The sequence below is a fragment of the Cnephaeus nilssonii genome (assembly GCF_951640355.1).
Source record: "Cnephaeus nilssonii genome assembly, chromosome: 4".
NCBI classification, from domain to species: Eukaryota; Metazoa; Chordata; class Mammalia; order Chiroptera; family Vespertilionidae; genus Cnephaeus; species Cnephaeus nilssonii.
In genome coordinates, this window is record NC_137075.1 from 59,190,227 (window position 1) to 59,216,000 (window position 25,774).

At 39.3% G+C, this 25,774-nt stretch overlaps 1 protein-coding gene across 10 annotated transcripts in view; it reads right to left on the reverse strand.

Annotated features, from left to right (window-relative positions):
- SLTM (SAFB like transcription modulator) overlaps nucleotides 1-22,884 on the reverse strand; it is a 53,781-nt gene extending 30,897 nt beyond the window's left edge. For 3 of the 10 annotated variants that reach the window (XM_079769347.1, XM_079769351.1, XM_079769350.1), the window contains exons 1-5: nucleotides 22,442-22,884; nucleotides 21,392-21,479; nucleotides 8,306-8,370; nucleotides 3,876-4,073; nucleotides 2,710-2,757 (exon numbers count right to left, since the gene is read on the reverse strand). In XM_079769347.1, the coding sequence (XP_079625473.1) occupies nucleotides 2,710-2,757; nucleotides 3,876-4,073; nucleotides 8,306-8,370; nucleotides 21,392-21,479; nucleotides 22,442-22,603 (561 nt within the window). In that variant the 5' untranslated portion in view covers nucleotides 22,604-22,884. The remainder of the gene's footprint in view (nucleotides 1-2,709; nucleotides 2,758-3,875; nucleotides 4,074-8,305; nucleotides 8,371-21,391; nucleotides 21,480-22,441) is intronic. The other 7 variants (XM_079769349.1, XM_079769352.1, XM_079769353.1 and 4 more) reach the window with 6 other exon arrangements.
- Nucleotides 22,885-25,774: the final 2,890 nt, after the last annotated feature.

Below are 25,774 nucleotides of genomic sequence, written 5' to 3' on the forward strand. Positions count from 1 at the left end.
ATCAATGATTATCTCTTATCATGATGTTTCTATCTCTCCCTCTCTCTAAAATCAATAAAAATATGTTTTGAAAAATGCAATCAGCAAAATCTACAGGGGTTGGCAAACTACACTAGATGCCTCATTAGTAATATTTTTTATTGAAACAGCTATGTCCATTCATTTATACAGTCTAAGGTGCTCTCACACAACAGAGTTGAAAAGGTGTAACAAACATATGACCTACAATGGCTAAAGTATTTTCTACCCGGCCCTTTAAAAAAAACTTCGACAACTCTTACTCTACAGGATAAACTCAATTTCTTCAACAAATAAAAGTGGGGGGATGGCAGATGGAAGGAAAAACCTAAAGATTAAAAGATCTGAAGTTATTTTTTTCCTTTTTTTAAAAAAATTTCACAGTTCATGTTTTCTTTATTATTTTTTAACAATTCTTTATTGTGGAAAGTATTACATATGTCTCCTTTTTCCCCCCATTGATCCCCTCCAGCATACCCCCACTCCCCCACCCCCACCTCAGGACCTCACTTCCCCATTGTCTGTGTCCATGGACCATGGGCCATACATATTGAATAGTTATTTTAATTAATCACAATGTGTAGATCTTATTTGCATCTGGATTCAAACAAAATCTAATTTTTAAAAAACTACAGACAAGCATTTGGATACTAACTATATTTGATGAAATTAAAATCTTACATTAGGAGCGATAATATAAAAAAATAAAATAGTTCTCTTCTAGAGATACATACTGAAAATTTTCAAGCAAAATATGAAGTGTGGGATTTGTTTCAATAATACAGAAAGGGAAAGTAAATGAAGCTATAGATGAAACAATGCCCATGAGTTGGTAATAGCTGAAGCTGGGTGATGGTTCCACTCTACGTAGTATTCCTTAATGCACACAGCAAGACAATAATCATGAATTCATTAAGCATGTCATGATGGAATCCAGAAACATTTATGTTTCTAGATGTTTTACTATACATTGTTTATAAAAATTTTAAAAAAGTCATTTTACTTCAAGAAAACTCTGAAGAAGTAACTACCCTATCTTTTTTTAAAAAAATATATATTTTATTGATTTTTTTACAGAGAGGAAGGGAGAGGGATAGAGAGTTAGAAACATCGATGAGAAAGAAACATCGATCAGCTGTCTCCTGCACACCCCCTACCGGGGATGTTCCCGCAACCAAGATACATGCCCTTGACCGGAATCGAACCTGGGACCCCTGAGTCCACAGGCCCACGCTCTATCCACTGAGCCAAACCGGTTTCGGCAACTACCCTATCTTTTTATACAGTAAAGGAAAACTTGCCCCCTGATGAGAAATAAACAGGTTTTTTTCATTATCAGGATGGAATGGGAGCAAGGGCATCTCTAGCCCATAAAAATTTGTGAAGTTAGAAAAAGGCACCCTCTATGATATAATAAATACATAAGCTAGTATGTGAATGGGAACCCTTAGACATGATGCCTTCACACAACACACAACCTGCACAACTGTAGGACTGGCCCTTGATGGAAATTTTAAAAGTATACGAAGTATACTTTGGTTGCTAAAGTATAGGAAGAATTCAACTCCACCTTTTTGCAAATTAGTAACCTAGAAAAGGCACTCTCCCCATATCTTCCTCATCTACTCTTTATCACTCAGAAATGAACGTATTTGGAAACAGTGTGGGGGACAAGTCTATACACTTTCACAGGCCTAATACTTCCTTCTTGAATTATCTAAATTATCAGAAACATCCTTCTAGAAATGTGGTTTCTCCCCATTGCAATAAACATAGCCTCACCAGCATTTCAAAGGCAAGAAAACTGCAGGAAAGAAGGCATGACCAGAGGCAATCAGCTAAGCCGTCCATGACCATAAGCCCCACTTCTAGTAGGTATTATAGTAAGAAAAAAAACAGGATTGATCACTATTTTCCCTAAATCCAGTAGAGAGGAACCCCTATCACTATTTGAAAGTATACTATTTAAAGAGGAGATTATCAACAAGGGGTTCTTGAGTACAGATATGACAAAGGATAATTTAAAAAACAAAGGATAATTTAAAAGACAAAGGATAATTTAAAAAACAACAACACTGCAGACAATAACCTATAAATGTCTATTTACAGGTTCTATGAGTCATGCTTTAAAGTGTATACTATGTATATCACTTACAGGTTCTGTGAGTCATGCTTTAAAATGTATACTATGTATATCACATATGCCAAAAACATACTTTAACACACAATAGAAAAGCAGTCATTTTCAACACACACATAGACACCCCAAGTACATGTTTAGATTTTTATTATTTTTATATTAGCCCTATCACAGGAGTTTTAAAATTAACAAAAATGTAACTAAAACTTTAAGAGGGATTAGTACTTTTAAATTATTTATTTTATATCAAAAAATCAAGCAGAGTGTGGACTTCTCACAAGACTGGTAATCAGAGTTATGTTTTCTAGAAAGGATGGACAGTTTTTATGTTTATCCTGAAAATAGTAGAAACCTTATGATAACTTCTAAATATCTTTATAGCAACAGAAATTTCAGCTGTCAGCTTTGAGTATCTTTTATATACCACATAAATAACTTAATATTAAATTTAAGGCAATTTTATGAGTTAGAGAATTACAAAGTCAAAATAAGATTCCTTCCAAGCCCTTCCACCCACAATATCAAATTCATAGGACTAGATGTAAACTTACTTGGGCTGTTAGAAAGGTATCATCTTCACCTTCTTGAGCTTCAATTTCCTAAGTAAAAGGGTATACAATAGCTGCTTTACAAGATATCTAGGTAACACGAGAATGCTTTTATGCTATACCCAATTATCACTGGTCTTATTTCCTCACAATGTCTATGATACTGTGGATGCAAAGTTAATGCTTCACAATTCAGACTACATTTTTTATGCCAAAATAAAAACCATCACACTGATAAAGATTTAGAAAAATCTCTTTCTTGAGGCCTTCATTTATTAGGCGAGGTAGAACATCAGTGTTTTAAGTGTGACTAAGCACTAACAGCATTGACTCACTAATCCACTGATTTACTTAAGACCGTGGTCGGCAAACTGCTGGTCACGAGCCACATGCGGCTCTTTGGCCCCTTGAGTGTGGCTCTTCCACCAAATACCACGGCCTGGGCAAGTCTATTTTGAAGAAGTGGCGTTAGAAGAAGTTTAAGTTTAAAAAATTGGGCTCTCAAAAGAAATTTCAATCGTTGTACTGTTGATATTTGGCTCTGTTGACTAATGAGTTTGCCGACCACTGACTTAAGACATACCACTAGCACCAGCACACTTCAAAGCAAAACAAACGGTCTGTTTCATTCAAGAAAAATATTTTAAAAATTATATGCTTTTAAATTATACTTTTATAAGTAACCTCCCCATCCTTGATAGTACCCAAGGAAATGCAAATTAATATTTTATATCTACTAAAGTAGCAAAAAAAATGATCATCAGGTAATGGTGGCAAGGTCAGAGCAAAATTAGTACACTCATTTACAGTGGGGTAAAAAACAACTTAAATGTCCCAAGTTAAGGGAGTGGCTATTAGACACATAGAAAGCAGTTTAATAAATTATGGTATAAAACACAGATTATAAAGTCCTTATGTGGAAATATTATATAGAATAAATAGCAATTATTTAGAACATTATATAGAATAAATAACTACTAAGTAAAATATATACATGTGTTGAAAATAAGTAAAATTAAAAAGGTCTTTTAAGGCAGGATTCTGGGTGATTTATAAATAACTTTAAAAACATATTTTTTGAAAATTCTGGGATTTCCACATTGAACTAGAAAAAAAATACTTATTATTTAATTCATCTGAGTCATGTTTTAAAAAAACTGGCTAAAGACCTGACTTTCGATGTCCTCTTTCTCTATATCTTCAATTGCTTCTGCCTCTATTAATTCACAAGTTCTCTTGTTTTCTTCTATGGAAAGTAACTCCTTCAAATGCACAGTCTCCTCTTCATTTTCACCAAACTCTTCAGAATCCTTTAGTTCATCATTTCCATCTTGTTCATGTGCCTCTTGATTCTCCAATTCACAGTCCTTTTAATGGTAAGAAAATTTGGTACAACTAGAGGCAAAGTAGTGTAGGCTAGCCACCAAATGTTTTTGGTAATTGATATAGCTACATGTTTTAAATTTTACCATATGTTGACATTATTTCCAAAGTCACAGTTCAGTCATTTTACCTTATACATTAACTATGTCTTTAAAAATAGGGGGTGGGGAGGAGGGAGTCTAATACCAAAGTCATTAAACCACATTCTGAGTTCCCAAATCTCTCATACGGAACTACACATACACTGGATTGCTACTAGAGATGCTCTCAAATTCCAGTTACTTAATATTTACCAACTCACATCCTAGGGCTATTGGAGAAAATATGGCTTCAAAGAAAAGACTTGGCCCTGACCAGTTTGGCTCAGTGGACAGAGTGTTGGCCTGCGGACTGAAGGGTCCCAGGTTCAATTCTGGTCAAGGGCATATACCTTGGTTGCGGGCACATACCCAGTAGGGGGTGTGCAGGAGGCAGCTGATCAATGTTTTTCTCTCATCGATGTTTCTGGCTCTCTATCCCTCTCCCTTCCTCTCTATAAAAAAATCAATAAAATATATATTTTTTAAAAAGAAATTACTTGATTTCTCCAGGTGCCATAGTTTAGTTTAACTTCAAAGACCCTGGAAGTCATATACTATAGCTAATGTTTATTTCTAATTAATAATAAGGAATCTCAATTGTTAAACAAATGTCTGTTCTTGAAAAATATTCAAATGATTAACAATGTATTTTTCTTGAAATCTATCACTATGCCACAATGCTAATTAGGCAGGGGAACACTGGCTGGGATTATCTCTGAGGCTATGTCTATTTGTCTTTCAAAGTTTATAGGTACACGATCCTTCAGTACAAACAAAGAAAAGCCACCATCTGTTTAGTTTCCTCTTTAACTGCAGAAAGAGTTGAAAGCAGTGAACATTCCTTCCTCCTTTCCTATTCTTACAGTAAACCTAGCAGATTTAAGAAAAGGTTTCTGGGTTAAAGAAGAAAATGGCAGGGGCATGACTATTAATCATTCATAACTGAAACTGCAGTGAGGGAACAGAAATTTCTGAGGGGCGCAGGCAAAAAGAAGAAATATGATTGTTTCGGGATGTGGAGTTCTTGGGGAACAGGGAATTTCCAGGACAGGGTTTGACCAACCTCGTCACATGAGTAGAGGAACATTGGGGACTGAAAGCAGAGTAAGCAGTTAAATGACAATATAAAAATAAGTGCAAATAAGTAAAAAGCAAGGTGAGTCACTGAGGGAACGTCATCTATTTTAAAGTGCCAACTTTGATCAGTCTCCTCACTTAAAAATGGAAGCAATGCCTGTATTACTCATATATCTAGGCAACAGGGGATACTGACCCACCACTACTATAAATTCCAAAATGACAAACTCTGGAAGAAAGGAAAGTATATTACCTTAATTTCTACAAAATACATCATATATTATGATACTTCCAAAGTGAAAAGGGAATATAAAAAAGAAACTGAACATATATTTAAATAGGATTGTTTTTGTTTAAAAAAAAAAGGGGGGGGGAAGCTCTTTTGGCCCTAGCTGGTTTGGCTCAGTGGATAGAGCATTGGCCTATAGACTGAAGGGTCCTGGGTTTGATTCCGGTCAAGGGCACAGGCCTGGGTTGTGGGCTCCATCCCCAGTAGGGGGCGTGCAAGAGGCAGCCAATCAAAGATTCTCTCTCATCATTAATGTTTCTATCTTTCCCTCTCCCTTCCTCTCTGAAATCAATAAAGATATATATTTTTTTTAAAAAAAAGCTCTTTTGTTCTGACATTATAACCAGGTTCATTTAATAAAAACACGAAGATATCCTTTGCAGCACATATAGAAACAATACTATTATGCTGAATAGAAGTATGTATCTCCTTGCAACATTTCAAATGACTATAAATTATCTATGAACTGAAGAACTGCAAGTTGGACATTTAAAAATTAAAAGGTTTTTTACTCAGTCTTAATGTTCTTCCAGTTTATAGATACTTTTTGCTTAAGCATATACTCACTAGTGAAGACAACCTGAGAAAATAAGAACAAGGGGACAAACCTAAAGGAAGACATACCACAATGAAAACAATAGAGACACTGAAGAGCTCTTAAGGGCTCAAAGAAAAGCTAATTACAGGCACTCGATCTTCCATTTTAATGGATCCCTGGGCAAATATTGCCTAAAATTATCTAATTTCAAGGTTAACTCCTCAACAAAAGAATTTTTTTTCTTTCTATGACTGCTCTTAAAAGTGCAAGATACAAAGTGTGAGGTGTGTGGTCTGTGTGTAACATGGGAAAGGTAGAGAACTGGATAGGAGATGGCAGGTGAATGGACATAAGCTTTCTTCATGGTGGAGCACACAGACATTCGGAGTAACAATATGGACTAACTCTACACAGCAAACAAAATGTATGGGGATATGAATGTATACCATTTAAGAGGAACTATGCTCAGTAAATAATTCCTGCTAATGCCACACTACTTAGGACCTAATGATCAGTAAGTATCAGATCATGTTTCACTCAACTGAAAACAAAACCTTAACTACAATTAAAAAAACTGGCACAATGCCGATTAAAATTACATACATTATTTTTCTAGCTGGTTTATTTCAAATACATTATTTTTAAACCAAAAGATCTGTCTTATTTATCTTTAAATCACAAAACAAATTTCTTAATTTTATCTTTACAAAGTAGCAACACAACAAATTTTCTATTTTAAGGACTACATTAATCTAGGTTCTGTATATTATATAAAAGCTAAATGCAACAGGCAGATTAAAAATAAATTATTGCCCTGGCAGTATGGGTTGGTTGGAGCACCGACTTGTACACAGAAAGGCCACAGGTTCGATTCCTGATCAGAACATACACCCAGGCTGCAGGTTCAATCCCCAATCCAGGCAAGTGCTGGAGGCAACCAATCGATGTCTCACTCTCACATCGATGTTTCTCTCTCTCAACTCAATAAAAGCGTGTTCTCAGGTGAGGATTAAAAAAGAGAAATAAATTATCACCCTGGCCGGTGTGGCTCATTTGGTTGAGCATCATCCAGTGCACTGAAAGGTCAGTGGTTCAGTTCTGGTCAGGGCACATACCCAGGTTTTGAGTTCAATCCCCAAAGTGCATACAGAAGGCAACCAATCAATGTTTCTCTCTCACATTAGTGTTTCTCTCTCTCTCCCCCACCTCCCTTCCCCTCTCTCTAAAATCAATAAAACATATTTAAAGAAGAAAAAAAAAAGTCCTAGCTGGTTTGGCTCAGTGGATAGAGCATTGGCCTGCGGACTAAAGGGCCCGGGTTCGATTCTGGTCAAGGGCACTTGCTCGGGGTGCAGGCTTGATCCCCAGTAGGGGGCGTGCAGGAGGCAACCGATCAATGATTCTCATCATTGATGTTTCTCCCTCTCCCTTCCTCTCTGAAATCAATAAAAAATAATAATAGCCGAAACTGGTTTGGTTCAGTGGATAGAGCGTCAGCCTACGGACTGAAGGGTCCCGGGTTCGATTCCGGTCAAGGGCATGTACCTTGGTTGCGGGCACATCCCCAGTGGGGGGAGGGGGGGGAATGCAGGAGGCAGCTGATCGATGTTTCTAACTCTCTATCCCTCTCCCTTCCTCTCTATGAAAAATCAGTAAAATATATTTTCAAAAATAAAAATAAAATAATAGCCCTAGCTGGTTTAGCTCAGTGGATAGAGCGTCAGCCTGTGGACTGAAAGGTCCAGGGTTCGATTCCCGTCAAGGGCACATGCCTGGGTTGCAGGCTCGATCCCCAGTGGGGGGCGTGCAGGAGGCAGCCGGTCATTGACTCTCTCTCATCATTGATGTTTCCATCTCTCTCTCCCTCTCCTTTCCTCCCTGAAATCAACAAAAATATATTTAAAATAATAATAAAAAAATAAAGTAAAATAAATTATCAATATCCTTCATTGTAGTACCTCGTCAAGGAACTAACATATCAATTGTCCTATAACTGTTCCTCTGGCCCCTTTGTCTCAGATTTCTACTTAAAAACTCACACAAACATTATTTTTAGCTTTATTCTCATTTAACTAAACATTACTTACTATATTTTTCAACTATGAGAATTAATGAGATTGACAAGATTACATCAGTCTGAATTTAACCTACATACTTCAGTATCGTTCAAGTAAAATGCATGAGTTCATCATGCAACATGCTAACATCTTAACCTGGTAATTAACACTTTACCTTGACAAAAGCATCATCTTCCACAGAAGCATCTCCACTCAACTCATCTGCTTCCTGTTTTTTACCTGCGAAAGAAGGAAAATGGGCTAACAACCAATACTTTATTACTTTAAGAGTAAAAATCATCCAGAGATGTTTACCCCACAGTACTACTCTCTACTCCCAATCATCTAAGCCAATGCCAACTGCTTCTAAACCATCTGCTCAAAGCTACCCAAACAAAAAAGCTTTAACAATGTCAGGCTGTTGCACTAAAATAAACTGCAAATAATTAATCCTACATATGAACCCATCATCTTAACTGACGTGATACATCTGATACATTTTTCTTTACCCCACTCAAACTGTCCAGCTTCAATTCTCCCAGAAGCAGCAGAACCTTTTAATGATACTCTATTTATAAACTCAGATATAACCAGATGTCTGATAGCTAAGCTCAACACTCATATCCCCCAGCAAAGCCTTCCCTACGTCTCTTCTTCAATAAGCTTTCTCTGAAATAAAATTCTCAAACTTAATCTACACCTTACAATCCATGAGTTGATTACATATTAATTTCCTTACACTCTCAAGTACATCTTGCTTCACCACTACAGAAGAAATTCCTTAAGTACAGTGACTGCCCTTAGACTGATTTTGTAGTTCTCAAAGGCCTACATATAAGTAGTGCAGAGCACTTAATGTAATGACCAATTAAACTGATTAGGCAAGTAGACATTACTTCAGAATGAGAACTGCTAGTAGCTTCCAGAGAGACTACAGGCCTTCCAACGCAGCCCTCATCTTCAAAACGTTAAGCTGGTGGTGGAAACTAGAAAATGTTCTCCACACCAAAAAGCAAACAAAAAAAGTTTCCCACAGAGCCAATGCTAAAAAAGTTTGTTTTCGTATTTGTAGGAAGCGGTTATAGGGTTAAGCCTCTGACTGACCTGTGGCAGGGTCACAAATAAGTTCGTTTGGAGGGCAGACCCCTCCCAGCATAATTAAGCCTAATCCTGTAACTGATCCCTAGATCTTTCCTGGGTAGCTAGTGGGCTGTGGGAAGGGCAGCAAGTGCTGCCAAAACAAGTGAAACTTACAAGAACATTGTTAATTGCCTTGTTTGTCCCTGATTATAAATAAAGCCTCAGCTTTGCAGTCTGGATCTGTTCTGTGGCCTCAGCCAGGCACAGAAAGATCCACCCAGCTCCCAGCTTCATGAATCTATTTCTGCGTCTTGTTTTCTTTATTTCTAATATTTCTCAATCCCTGGCCGCCTCCATTTAGAACCAGTTCGTTCATCTCTCTTTCTGCGCAGGACGCGGAAAAGGGAGATCCCCGCCATGTCTGGCCCCCGCCGCATCAGGCCCCTGCACATATTAGTTCACAAAACCTACTTCATAACCCATGATGAAGAAGAAATGCTGTTAAAAACACAGCTGCAGGGACCTCAGCATTAAAATTTTTTTAAAATTCATTTATTTTGAAATGTGAATGAATATTCTTTCCCAAGGTCAACTAGTCAACTTTCCCCTTTGCCTAAAACAGAAACTGCCATGTATCTATTTTCAAGCTTCTGTGACCCCAGGGTAGCCAGTTTAGCTGTGAGGTAACTATTTAAAAAAATTAGGACACTTCCCTTTCCGTAGCCTCCTCACAAGCCCCTGTTTTCCATCTGCTCCCAATTCGAATGAATGATAAAAAGGGAAACAAGGTACAGGTCCTTCCAGGTATATGAACAAGATTAAAAGTGCAGATTTTTCTTTTACCCTCAGAGGTAAAAGAGGGCTTGTCCCTGCCCCTGAGGATTTGTGTGGAAAAACAAAGTGTGGAGCTCAGTGTTCCATTCCTATTTGGAATGCTGTTTGTAGTTTAGGGAAAATATAAATTAGAAATTACTACAAGGGTAATGACTAAAAAAGCCTATTCATCAGAAAGTCTTTATAAGCTATTTAAAAAATTAAATAAAGATGTTCCTTCCCCAAAAACAAAAGAAAGGAGAAAAACAGTATAGGAGAGAAAGAGTGCATTAAAATCCCATCACATTTAGAGAGAGGAAGTTCCAAATAAAAAACCTTAAAGATAAGAGATCAATCAAAGGACTTGTATGCATGCATATAAACATAACCAATGGACGCAAAACTCTGGGGGGTGAGGGCATGTATGGGAGTGGGGTGGGGGGGGGGGGGGCAATGGTAAGATATGTACACATATAATACCTTAATAAAAAATATTGAAAAGAAGAAAAAAAACCTTAAAGATGTTATCTTGTAGGAGAAATGAGCTTTTTAATAATGTAGGAAGAGTGAAGAAAAGTTCTCTGGGGGAAAAATAAATGGAAATTGTACTTCAAAAAAATAGTAATATAGGATCCTTTCTCTACCCACTCAAACCCCAACACACACCACCAAATAATCTATAGAGTAGGGCTTTGGGGGGACTCCTTCAGATCATTTACAAATACCATTTACTCTTTACAATTATAAACTACTTTACAATTTGCAAAGCACTTAAAAAAAGTTCAACTGAGACCTAGCTGGTTTGGCTCAGTGAATAGAGCATCGGCCTGTGGACTGAAGGGTCCCAGGTTCGATTCCGGTCAAGGGCACATGCCTGGGTTGCAAGCTCAATCCCCAGTAGGGGGCGTGCAGGAGGCGGCCAATCGATTATTCTCTCTCATCATTGATGTTTCTCTCTCCCTCTCTAAAATCAATAAAAATATATATTAAAAAAAAAAAGTTCAATTTTGTAAGCACCCTATGCTACATGGGCAGGTATTCACAATTATACAAAAGAGAAAACGGGCCTGAGAGGTTAAGTAGCTTGCCCAAAGCTATTAAGTGGCATTCTCAGCACTGGGAGCCAAAGCTTCTCATTTCCAGTCCTAAATTCCTTCCACTACATCTTACTATGACCTACTTAAAAGACATTATTCTAGTAAGGAGTAGTTAATTAACTCAATTTAAAGATATTGTCTTAGAAATGGCAGCTCTCAGCAAGACAAACTGCATATATGATGCACACTCCACGGTGAATTTCACTTGCTTTAGTTTAAAGGAAAATCAAATTATGCTATAACAAAAACACCAGCAGCAGTCACTACCTCTGCTTAAAGTGGCTTCCTCAGTCTAGGCCAGTGATGGCAAACCTATGACACGCGTGTCAGCACTGACACGCGTAGCCATTTCTGATGACACTCGGCCGCTGAGGCGGCCGCATGCCGAGGATGAAACATTTGCTGCTCCTGAGGATGAAACATTTGCGAAATAATGTTTTTTCCTCAAAGTGACACACTACCCAAGTTATGCTCGGTTTTTTGGCAAAGTTTGACACACCAAGCTCAAAAGGTTGCCCATCACTGGTCTAGGCAATAGGATAAATGCTATATACACATTATTTTATCCTCAAAACTACTCTGAAACTATATCCCAATTTTACAAAAGAGGCAACTAATGCTAAAAAGTTAATCAGATTACAAAACTAGTAAAGGCAGTGCTCCGATTTAAACCTAGCCCTCAAGCCCAGCCGATTTGGCTCAGTCAATAGAGCGTTGGCCTGAGGACTGAAGGATCCCAGGTTCAATTCCAATCAAGGGCACATGCCCCAATTGGGGGTCCATTCCCCAATAGGGATCATGCAGGAGGCAGCCAATCAATGATTCTCTCTCATCATTGATGTTTCTGTCTCCCTCTCCCTTCCTCTCTGAAATCAATAAAAATATAAACCTAGCCCTTAAAACCCACAAAACATTAGATTTTTGAGTAACTACAGTATGCCAGTTGTTAAAATATTATCTTTTAGTGTACACAGAGGTCCGTCCCATAAGCCACATCTATAAAATTTTTAAATGCGAGACTCACTGAGATTACTAACTTGCCCCATGACAAACAGGCAATAAGAGGCGGAGGTACACAAAAGGGTCCAACTTCACCAGCCCTTACTGTTTCAACAGCTGAACCACAGGAATGCACTGGACATCTAATGTGTCATCAGCTTGCAAACATAAAAGTCACGAGGACAAGATTTTCACGCATACAGTGATGAGACTGTGGCTATAACCTGATAGGTACATTGAACCTACTATAAGAGTACATAGTCTTTTAAAAAAATTGCAATTTTACCCTTTAGTTGTGACTGCTTTCATAAATCTATAACTGTGGGCTTGTTTTACACATGTTGAGTTAGAAACTATATTTTAACTACTTCCTTTATGAAAAAGTAGCAATCTTCCCCCCCCCCCCCAAAAAAAAAAAATAACTCATATTTTAAAAAGCTAGGACATTCACCATCCAACTCAGAACCTAGCATGATACTATATAATGAGCATATACTCAAGCATTCTGTATCTCCTGACTGGTAATGGAGTTAAGGCCTAGGTTGGATGCTAGTAGCAAACAAGGTCTGGGTTTCAGTTCAGCCCTCAATAGAACAAAGAGGTGACATGCCAGTCAAACCAGCACAGTGAGCAGACCCTCCTGTCAGTAAAGACTGTACAAAGCACATCTCTAGAGTCCTTTCTCTTACAATGTCACAGATGAGAACTGAAAAGAAAGCCCAAGTCTCCCTTAAGTTCCAACAAGCAACACCATGTTAGGAACATTTGTGTATAGTGAATAACCATTTTTATCCCTATCTCCCATTGAAGTTTACACTATCAAAGCTCCTATGGCAACCTAACCAAATAATCTTTTGTCCTTCAAGGAATCTGTCATGTGCCATAAAAATGTGAACTGGTCGAAAGGACAGTAGCATGACCGGGATGAGGGAGCTAACTGAAAGTTTCACATAGGCTGAAGCCTAACTTTAAGGCTTGAGGAACAAAACTAGAAAACAAAATTGAGCAATCAAGATATGCCAAGAAAAAAAAAAAGAAAAAAAAAGGAAGCAAATGAACTTATCACACCTTATTACAGCAGTAACATATAGCTATTCTAAAATTACATATAATACACTGCAATGTTCTTTGTGTGGTTCTCTACAAACTAAAATAAGATGGCAAAGTAAAAATGTATATACATCAAAAAAGAATGACACTAGGAACATCTCATTTATGAACATAAATTTGTACAGGTCCACAAATCCTTAAGGAAACTGTTTGGACTAGACATGTTTCAGAATAAAGAATTTTCAGGTTTTAAAAGAGTACAATGGTGTGTGTGTGTGTGACATGTTTCAGAATAAAGAATTTTCAGGTTTTAAAAGAGTACAATGGTGTGTGTGTGTGTGACATGTTTCAGAATAAAGAATTTTCAGGTTTTAAAAGAGTACAATGGTGTGTGTGTGTGTATGTATCATTACTTATTTAAACTTCCCAGTGGCTTCTGAAAGTATCTCTCAATCACAGAACTATTTGTGCAATGAAATATATCCATATTCACACCAAATGGGATAAATCAAGACTATAACTAGCCTTACTTTTGCCACCAACCTTAATATAAAACTTAGTTTTCAGAGCTTTTGTATTTCAGAATTATGAAAAAAGGATTCTGGATTATAAATTGGTTTTCTCCTCCAAAGGCAAATTGGTCCTTACAAAGCTTGCCATTTTCCTTTGCAAGTTCAGAAATAACTCCAAAACAAAAAGAAGAAAAACCCACTTAATTAATAAAATTTTGCCAAAAACCTGTGGCTTGAGTAACTTTTCCCCTTTTTTTAAAAAAAAATATATATATTTCATTGATTTCTTTACAGAGAGGAAGGGAGAGAGATAGTTAGAAACATCGATGAGAGAGAAACATCGACCAGCTGCCTCCTGCACGCCAACCAAGGTATGTGCCCCTGACCGGAATCGAACCTGGGACCCTTCAGTCCGCAGGCTGACGCTCTATCCACTGAGCCAAACCGGTTTCGGCGTAACTTTTCCCCTTAAACAGTTACAGAAACTATGAAATATAGAAAATATTTAGTCATAAAATTCCTGTTTGGAGAAGTGGGGAAAGATTTAGAGTTTAAGCCAAACTGAATAACATTTAATGTTTCCAGGAACAACTTCTTCCTAACTGCATGCAGTATCTTAAAATAATCATAGACTGTGCCTTGTGTTAATTGTTTACATATGTGTTTTGGCCTCTTTTATTAAACCAATATTTTACTAATGAAATCATTTTTCTAAAAGGCCTTGTACATCATCTTAAACACAGCATTCACCCAATAGCTCATTTTATTATTATTTTTTAATCTACAGATAATTCACACTCAATATAATAAATCTGAAAAACAACAAAAGTATATTTTTAAAAATTTCTAATTTTGTCATCTAAAGATAACTAAACTAAACACACACATACATAATACATAACATGTGCACATGAGCACCCAGGATATTTTAAAAGGCAGCTAAAATTGTACTTTCTATTCTTATCAATAAAAAGAAAATATTACTGCCGAAACCGGTTTGGCTCAGTGGATAGAGCGTCGGTCTGTGGACTGGAAGGTCCCAGGTTCGATTCCTGTCAAGGGCATGTACATTGGTTGTGGGCACATCCCCCGGTCGGGGGTGTGCAGGAGGCAGCTGGTCGATGTCTCTCTCTCATAGATGTTTCTAGCTCTCTATCCCTCTCCCTTCCTCTCTGTGAAAAATCAATAAAATATATTTTTTAAAAAAAGAAAATATTATTGCTTAACAGCACTATTGCAAGAATCAAATAAATGTGAAAAGTTTTTGAAAACTGTAAAGCATATAAAATAATTTGCAAACTTCCAGGCAGATATGAATGAAAATGATGCTGAATTTCAAGCTCTAGTCTAGAGTCAGTGGTTCTTAACTCTAGCTGCATGAGAATCACGTGGAAAACTTTTAGGAAAAAAACAGAGCAACTAAAATCAAATCTCTGGGGGGCAGGAGCCTGGTATCTGTATTTTTAAAAACTCAAATGATACCATTATTAATTAACAGAAAAGGAGCAGGGGGAAGTACAAATATTACAGACACGCATCTATACTGCATCTTCCTGGCAAAGCTATACAAATGTCACGCCCATAATATTTGGCCTTCCCTCTGCTCTAAAGGATAGCTCACTTTCTCCAATAACAAAATGATTCTAAGGTAGAACAGACTGAGAACCATGACTGAGCATAAATAATTGAAGAAGTTAGAATGAGAAGAACATAAGAGGAAAGTTGTTGCAGATTCTCCAGACTAGAGAAAATTTAAATTCTACCTTTAACAAAACACCATATAGGTGTGAACCAATTTAGTTAAAAAGAAAAAAAAAAAAAAGATCCTTAAACATAAACCTATAGGACATGCACATATACATACACACTAAAATGTTAGCTGTAACAAATTCATAATGGTGAATTATGAGCAACTTTCACTTTTTTGTATTTTTCCATATTATCTAATTTTAAAAAAGAAAAACATTTCACTTTTATAATCTGGAAAACAATACTGTAAAACCATAATGAAAACTACTATTCCAGGGTAGGACTGCCATGTAAGGCTAACTTCTGGAATTGTACAATATTGAGTCTCTCTTACTGTATAATGTGAGAACTATAGTATAGTTGATTAAATAAATCAGTCAAGTCCACCATTAAACCCTAAGCCATTGTTCAACCTCTTCATTAAAGTCATTTCTGATGCCATTAACTAATGATAATGATTTCTTTATACTCTAATTCCTGGACAATTTGTACTTTATTTTACATAAAGTCTTCATGAAGTCCTCTGCTTCTAATTCTGAATGCCTAGAAGTTGACTGACTTGGAAGAAGCACAATGTCTTAAAGTACTAAAAATTTTTACCTAAAAAGAAAAAGAAAAAAAAAACACCCACAAACAAAAATAAGCAAAAAAAATTACCTACCTTAATACACAACATATTTGATATAATAGCTTAATAAGTACAAAAGTGCATTGATGATAAATGTAATTCACCATATACAACTGTACAAGGCAAATGTGGTTTTAATGGCTGAGGTAAAAGGGTCTGATTTGGGGAAATAAAAATGACACACACAATCTCTAAGGCTGAACAATATTCCAACAAATTATGACAAATTATGAAGCTTTCCATTGCAACAAGAACTTGGTGAGGAATAAAAGAATGTAGCAATGATTTACATGTCCTAACAGTATACTTTACATAACAATGTTTAAGGAGAAGCCATTAGTGCTGTTAAGAGGATAGTAAAGACTATTAATCTCGGCATACAGGCTTCCCACAAAGAAATATGCAATTACAATGCACAAAGAGTTTTTAAAGGTTTTTTTATTGATTGATTGAGAGAGAGAGAGAAACATCGATGTGAGAGCAACATCAATCAGCTGCTTCAGCTTGCCTCCTATGGGCCAAGGATTGAACCCGCAACCCCAGCATGTGCCCTGACCGGGAAAACGCAACCCTTCAGTGCACAGAATGATGCCCAACCAACTGAACCACACCAGCCAGGGCCAAGAGTTATTTTGAAAAGCAGTTGTTAAGAAGCTCATCATATGGCCCTCAATCATTCATTACAGATACTAATGTAAATAAAAAGACAATGTCCTTATCTTCACACAAAGCTTCTAGCCTAGTGGGTACCCAAAAAATATCTGACAATTCTGACCCCAAAGCCCTTCTCAATGTCAGTTTTCATTAAATTTCCCTTAACATACAAACTTATTGCAGTTAAAAATAAATAAATAAATAAATAAATAAAAGGCAAGAGTTACAGTACACTATGATAATGTATTATATTAAATGCATTTTATGCGGTTGATTATATTCTTATTTGGCATAAATTTTAGAAAGCTTTACATAGTACACATGTAATTATAATTACATTGCCTGTGGTGTTGTCCACACAAATTAGACATCAGATGTTCAGATAAACCTAAAACCCCAAATTATATTTTTAAATAGGGGGGAAAAATTCAGATTTTATATAGCAATTTGAGTCTTTTTTAAGCCTGCATGTATTGCAAATGAGTGTCAACACCAGTAAGTACTGCATAATATATAATTTTGAATAATATACTGATTAACCACATAAAATAACTTTGGCTAAAGTGTAGAGGTGACTCTGAAGATTGAAAATCCACAAGAATATGATGTGCCACTGTCAGGTGAACCAAAAGAAACTTTAAATCTATAATCTCTAAACAAGCTAATGAGTTAGCTCTACCTGTTTAACCGCTTTCTTAACACACACCCAAATAATATGACAGTAAATCTCACTGGTGAAGCTTTCTTCTAGGTTACTTATTAAAAGTTCATAGCAAAGAGAGTGTAAGACTCCGAAGGGAGACCCAGAGCATTTAAGATCTTACTCCCTGGCTCTGTCGTCAGTTTGGCTCAAATAAACTCTTACTTTAAAAAAATTACAAACTGTTTTGCCAAATTAAATATATGCTAACAGATTTTATAATGTTGGTCACAAATATGAGAACCCACTGCATTATCAACTTCATAAGTTTGTGCTTATAAAACTGCATTTTAAAAATAATCTACAATATACTAAAGAATGCAGATTCTATTTCCTCTAATCTGTCCAAACATAATCATTTAAACACAAAATTTTTAAAAGTAGTGCTTTTTCCAGATCCATGAAGCTTCTCTCTTGCTTTCTTAACACCATTTAACTTTTATCAAAAGATTTCTTTTCCTGACAAAATATTTATGTCTTGATGACGTCTACATGGCTGACTCTAAGTAATTAATCCCTTTCTTTACTCTTTTCCTTTTCTAGTAATCTGTCCTAAAGAATATTTATATTAGTTGAGGGCCTATGAGCTTTCCAGTTCTTTCCTTATACCTGATTTAGCTAAACACAAAGCACTTTTCTTCTGACTCTTAGCTATATATAATCATTAAATTTCAGAACTAAAAGACCCTTACAGATAATTTTAAAAAAAGAAAGAAAACAAACCCAATTGAAGGAAAAAAGTGGTATGACCAAGATAACATGTTCAAGGTAGATATTGCTAAGCGAAATCAGATTTGGCAAAAAGAACTTAATGCAGTAATTCAGCAACGAGACTGAAAACCTAACATCACATTAAAATAATACTTAATTTTTTGAATCCTTGGTTTTAAAAATCCATTAATCATTGATATTTAAAAGTTTCCCTATTCAAATTTGATTTCTAAAAGTTATTTTTAAACTTCTTAAAGCTGAAAATTATCTATAATAATAAAAGCATAATATGCTAATTAGACCGGACGACCTTCCAGATGAAGCAGGGCTGTGAGGGAAGCCTGGGTCCCAGGTGCCTACAGGCGGCCGAAGGGAAGCCCTGGGTCCCAGGTGCCAGAGGGAAGCCAGTGCCAGTAGCTGGGGGAAGGAAGGCCTATTCTTGCACAAATTTTGTGCATCAGGCCTCTAGTCCTACCTAATAAAACAGTAATATGCAAATTGACCGCACCTTTGCCACGCCCACCAGCCAAAGCACGCCCACCAGCCAATCAGGGTGAGTATGCAAATTACCCAACAAAGATGGCGGTTAATTTGCATATGCTGAGGGAGGGAGGAGTTAAGACTGAAGACAACTTAGAAGGAAGAGGGAGGAAAAGCGGAAAGCAAGGTGGCTGCCAGAGGGAAAGCCCGGGCAGGGCGGGGCGGGCGGCAGCAGCGCGCCGGTGCAGGCCTGCTGGCCGCAATGGCAGCAGCAGCGCACACGGCCACAGGGGCCACTTGCAGGATTCTTCCTGCAAATGGGCTACTAGTCTATATAATAAAAGCCTAAGCGACCATTACAGTGGAATGACCAGAATGACTGGTCGCTATATTGCGCACTGACCACCAGGGGGCAGATGCTCAACGCAGGAGCTGACCCCGGTGGTCAGTGCACTCCCACAGGGGGAGCACTGCTCAGTCAGAAGCCAGGCTCACGACTGGCTAGTGCAGCAGCAGTGGTGGGAGCCTCTCCCGCATCCGCGGCCGCACTAAGGAGCAGCGAGCAGGCAGGTGGTAAGGAGCGAGGGGTCCTGGACTATGAGAGGGTGCAGGCCAGGCTGAGGAACATCTCCCTCTTCCCCCCCACCCCAAGTGCACAAATTTCATGCACCGGGCCTCTAGTTTTACTTATAAGCATCTTAATTGTAAATTAACTCAAACTAGGTTCTTAGTTTGGGATTTATATTATACTCTTTGCAATTCATAGGATTTTCACAACAATGATAAATGGAATTCAATGAGACAAAGGCTATTTATTATACATGTCCCAGAATGAATCTCAGGAAGTACTCAGTAGTAGCCTGCCAGAGACAACAATGATTGAATGTTACAACTTTTAACTAAAGACCACAAGACACCTTAACATCACGGAGTTATGGAAAAAATAGGATCCTATAATCCATATAAAAGAAAAAAGTTAACATATTGATTTTAGATCTATACTGAAAATCTTAAAATTTTATGTTGCTGAAATTATTTCTAAGGGTAAGATACTGAAAAAGGGCTACACAGAGAAATTAAAAGTAGTTGAGCTCTAGCCGGTTTGGCTCAGTGAATAGAGCGTCCGCCTGCAGACTGAAGGGTCCCAGGTTCAGTTCCGGTCAAGGGCACATCCCCAGTAGGGAGTTTGCAGGAGGCAGCTGATCAATATTTCTCTCTCATCGATGTTTCTAACTCTCTATCCCTCTCCCTCTCTCTCTGTAAAAAAATCAATAAAATATATTTTTAAAAGTAGTTGAGAATTAATAAATCAAAGGAGGTTGATTTTAGATACTAAAATCAATAATCAGCTCAAACAATTTGGGGCTATGATTAATACATAGCATCTGTCAAACTATCACAATGCACTACATAAATGACAAATCAAAATCACTATAAGAAATTAGTTCCTGATGTACTTATATCCCAATTTTTGTGCTTCCTCATTTTGTAAATAGCCTCTGGCTTCTCAGCAGAGGCTTCTCAGACAAGCTTCTCTGAACGAAGGGAAATGAGCATCTCTCAAGTGCTACATGGAGTCAGAGTTATATTAAAAGGCACAGATCTTCAAGATAAGTTACTCTTTTGAACTCTACTTCCGCCTCTGCCATTCCCATGCCACCCAGAAAATGCTTCTTAGCCCTTTTAAATTTCCTCTGGCACAAATAGGGGACTCTTGCAAACCTATGAAGACCCAAATAGTGAGAGGGCATCAAGATCACCCTGGTCCTAATGCCCACACAGATTACATAAAAATCAAACTTAAATATTTCCTTCTTTTCAAGGTAAATCCATTCAATCATTTTACTCGGTTTACAATCAATCTGGTCTATGGCAGATTGAACCACTTAAAGCAGTAAATAAAGTTAGATTTTTAAGTTCCATGACACACTAAGCATGGAACTTATAGGTAGGTAGGTACCAGGATGCAGACACGCACATCATGTTCACCCTCTGCTACTGTCCTTGTGGGAGGGAGGTAAAAAAGCTGTAATTATGTATTCAAGTAAAAGAGTTCACTTACCAGAATCTTTTTAAAATATCTAAGTCCCATTTATATTGTCAAAATGTTAATTTAAAACCACTTTTATCTATTCACTAAATCACCATATCCTGGAAATATATTCTGGCCTAGTTTAAAAGCTATAAAATCAAAATCTTTAAGATATCCATATAATTTAAAACTTTTTTAAAAGCTAACTAATCGTAGATTTTCCCTACTTTGTTAGTATGATTGGTGAGATCTTTTTGAATTTCACTGAAGATTAGATTGTATAATGTAATGGCATAAACGCAAATTAAGTTTACCAAGTCAAACAAAATACTAAACATAAAGGTTATAGAATTGTAATATGCTAGAGAAAACAGCAAGGAGCCAAGGTGAAAGATTTGGTAGGAATTCCATCAATACTCTGCCAATTGTGGGGCAAGGTAGATATGTATTATACTGTATTTTATTCTTCAGGTCTTCACAGTATAAAGGAAGAAACATTATGAAACTTGACATGGTAATTTTTTCGGAAGCAATAAAGAACTGGTCTCACTTTCAGGACAGTGTCAGCCAAATCTTAAGGGCTACAAGTCACCCAGAGCCTGGCAACAGTAACTTTTCTTCCTTGACCCATGAAGGCAGAGTGCCAGAGGGAAATAGCAAAGAGTAGCACTATATAAACAGGGCAAGTGGCACAAGAGCAGAGGCAAGTTATATAACCAAAATATATTTTAAAATATGTTCATAACTCGTAACAACCTTTGCCTTTGGTTGGTTTCTTGTTTGCAGTATCAGTTGAAACAGTTAATTCAATATTATCTGGATCGCCTCCTTCCTCTTCAATAGCCTACATTAGAAAGAGAAGTTAATATGCTACACAATCTACCTAAACTTATTTTATAAAAACGAAACGGGGAAAAAAAAATCAGCAAACCTCAAGCCTCAAAACATTAGAATTGCCCGTCATTTCATAAACCGGCTGCAAAAACAGCAATTACACTACACGGCTGAGAGGCACTTTCAGGGGGAAATATCATTAGGTATCAAAATCACATGGAGTTTTAAATTCCACCGAGTCGAGATAATTAAATGAGTATCATACTGAACAAAAGTCTAAACATTCTCAATTGCAGAAAAGTTGCTTGCTGCGTTAGTAAATAACTAAATGAAAACTTATTTCTCCTCTACTACAATTTCAACGCTCACTCCAATAAACCAGGAAGATGATCAGGGATGAAAAAGCAGGTTACTGAGCTGATGCAAAAACTGAAATTCCAGCGGAAAACAAACCCTTTCTCTAACCCACCCATCAACTTCCACTATCAATCCCGCCCCCCGCCCCCGGCCCCAAGATGGGGAGGAAACGGTTGGGCTCAATTAAACGGTAACTTCGCAGAAGTCACCAAAGTAACCAGTCCCCTCCGAGGTCAAGAAATGCACGCGCTCACCATCGCTCAGGGCTGGGGACCGAGCGCCTCCCGGGTCTCCACGATCGCCCTTGGGAGGCCGCGCCGGCCGGCCGCAGCCCTCGCAGCCCGGCGAGGACGTCCCGGAGGAGGCAGGGGCGCACTCGGCTGCGGCGGCGAATCCCGGGCGGCTCCCAGGCAGGTCGCAGGCCTTAACCGGCGCGCGAGGGCGGGGGCGCCGCGGGAGGGTCCTCATCCACCCCGCAAGCGCGGGCGCCGCCCGGGGCCTCCCCACGGCGCTGCCCCGCGAGCCCGGACGGCTGCGGACCGCCGGGGATGGTGGCGCAAGGTGGGCTCCAAAGCGCGGCCTAAGCTCCCCTTCCGGGACCTCGCCGGGCCTCACCTGCTTGAGTCGGGAGACGAGCACAGTCTTGACTCCGGTGATGTCTAAGTTCCGCCGCTTCAGCTCGGACTTCAGATCGATGACCCGCAGATCGGTGATCTTCTTCCCTTCAGCCTGACCCGAGGCAGGCGAGGCTGCCACCGCACCGGTAGCGGCAGCCATCTTGGGAGAGCAGCGCGCTGCTGAGGCAGCAAGTGAGCTGCAGGGCGGCGGCAGCAGCACCAGCGCCGACCCAGGCCGCGGCGCCGCGGGATCCGCGAAGGGCTGTGCACAATGAGCCGCCGGCTCCGCCCCGTCCGCCGCCTCAGCGCAACCTGCACCCGCAGCCGGCACCCGGATGACGGGCGCGCATGCGCACTGGCGCGGGGCGCCGAGCAGGCGCTCGCCTGGTTCCGCCTTGCCGGCCGCGGCCACCTGGGCGGTACGTCCCCCTGTGTGTGGGGGGGCGTCAGGCTAGTCCGACCGCACCTACGCCCGCTTCGCCTCGGTTCCCCCGCAGCTGCCTTAGCCATTATCTGGCACCGTCTCCAATCTTGAGCAACAGCAGTGAGTTGGGCACTGCGCGGCATAGATAGTTCGCGCGTTACTCAACACAGACCCAGGGGCGCGCCCAGTCTCTTCCAGGGAAATAGACTTTATCAGTTCTGCTGAATAATGGGAAAAATGTGCCCTGGCCGGTTGCTCAGTGGTCAGAGAGTCCCCCCAGGGGACGAACCCAAGGGTGGCGCATTCGAGTCCTGGTCTAGGGCACGTAGGATCCCAGGGCGCGTGGGGGAGGTAACTAACCAAGCCACCGTGTGTCACTTCACATCGATGCTTCTCTCTCTCTCTCTCTCTCTCTCTCTCTCTCTCCTTCTCTCCTTTCTCTTCTCTCTCCTTTCTCTTCTCTCCCACCCCCTTCCACTCTTTCTAAAAATAAAAAAAAATGTGGCTGGTGTGCACTAATGAACTAGGTTCCCCAGTTCCAAAAGGCTGGAAAGAAACCCTAGGGTGGTTATCTATAATAATAAAAACTTAATATGCAAATAGACCTAAGGGCACAACCACTCTATGACATGCACTGGTACCAGGCCAGCCAACCAGCCAAGGCGGGTATATGAGGTTGGTCGCCCGCCATGGCCCAATGATGGACCTGCAGAGAGAGGCCCAGGCCACTGGCCAGCAGGGTGATCAATGCAGGGGTTGGGGAGGAGCGTGGGGGGGGGAGGGCTGGCAGCCTGTGGCGGGTGGGCAGGGCCTCCCTCTTCCGAGTGGGGGGGATCGATGGCGGGGCTTGGGACTGTGAGAGGGCACAGGCTGGGCTGAGGGACCTCCCCCCTCCCCCCCAGTGCACGAATTGTCATGCACTGGGCCTCTAGTCTACACTAATAAAAGAGAAAGATGCAAATTGACCATACCTTCCCAACGCCCACCAGCCAATCAGGAGTGAGTATGCAAATTAACCCAACAAAGATGGCGGGTTACTTTGCATACACAGCTGCTGAGCGGCCAGGGGCAGGACGCTTGCCATGGCGATGACGCAGGTGTTCCACACCGCCCTAGCCACTCCGGGCCTCTGGGCAGTGTGGGAAGGCAGAAAGGCGGCTCCCGGCCAGAGCAAAGGCGGTGCCAGCAGCCAGGGGAAGGAAGGCATCGGGCCTCTAGTAAGAATATAAAAAGCATAAAAGGGTTATAAGACTATTAAGGGCTGGCTGGTGTGAATTGCCCCACCAGCTGTCTCAGGGGAATAAATGCCTTCACCCCAAGGAGGCATAGTTTATTCTATAGCTGCCCTGCTCACTGAAGAACAGGACAACTTTCCTGTGCACTGGCTCAGTTTGCCATACTCTCTGGCAGACCTGATGGCTCAAAACGAAGTCCATCACTGAATGAGGAAGTTATCATTCATGTGTGCTGTGTTCACTGTTTTGCCCTCCCAAAGTCTGGGATCCCAAGAACAACCACCATCTTCTTACAGGCCACTGGCCTGTGCAAGTGAGTACTTATTTGTAACTTTAGCCAGTATTATTAATCACCAAAGCATAAGCATTTATAGAATGAAACTAGAAATCCCATAAACTGAGTATGACACACAATGAACTATACTGGCACTTTCCTGGTTTTATAAAATTTAAGTTGCTGTGTCTCACTTTAGGATGCTTTTTCTGATTGACTAATTAGATCAAAATAATAGAAACTGGACATTATAACCTAACATTCAGGTAGTTTTTTGAGGTTTATGCTGCACTTTGACATACAACTCACTTAATCCTTCCGGACTCTGTGAGGTCAAGTTCTGTGAGGCTTAGTGAGATTAAATAGCTTGTTCACGTAGCTGGTATGTAGCCAAACTGGTGCTCAAATCCAGGTCTCTTGATTGCAAATCTAGCTCTGTCTCTACTACAACATTATTCACAGTCACAGAATTTTAGAATTCAAAGGATCTTCAGAAATTTTCTGACCCAATCCTCCCTTTTTAAAATTAATTAATTAATTAATTAATTAAGATTTTAATAAATTAATCTAGGGACCCACAACTTGTCACTAAACCTCATACCATTTATCTCATTTCAGTGTCTTTCCCACTGAGCCATTGTCCCACCACCTGTGGAGCTTGTAAAGCAGGGTTATAAAAAGCTAATGTTGCCCTAGCTGGTTTTGCTCAGTGGATAGAGTGTTGAAGCATCCCAGGTTTGATTCCGGTCAAGGGCATATGATTCTCTCTCATCATTGATGTTTCTATTTCTCTTTCTCCCCCTTCCTCTCTGGAATCAATAAAAATATATATTTTTTAAAAAGCTAATGTTATATTTGAAGTGAATGAGTCTTTCTCTAAAAATAATCTACTAATGGAATTACATCAAAATGGAGATCTGTGCCTTCTGATCTGGTGTACTGGAAAAGAACTCATCACCTACCAAAAATGCCAAGAATGTTTACCCTGAATCTCATGAGCAAATAGTTAGACAAATCCAATCGTAGAACATTCTACAAAATAACTGCTCTGGATTCTTAAAAAAAAAAAAAAAAAGTGAAAAAAAAGTGTTAAAGAATAAAAATTCAATCAAGTAATTGAAGATCTGATTGGCTTTATTGAGCGATCACAAATCTGGCAGCATCCCATCTAGCATGTAGTGAGGTGCTCTGAGAAACTGTGCAAATGGAAGGATTTTATAGGCAGAAACAGGGTGAGACTAGAAAGCTATTCGAAGAAGAAAAGAAAGGATTGTTTCCAGAAGGTTGCCTTCCCCAAAGGTGGTTTTATCAAACAGATTACCTCAGCTTCCTTGGAGGGATGAAAAGGGCCCATATGACAGATTACCTCATTGCTACTGAGCAGAAAATCCAGATTTA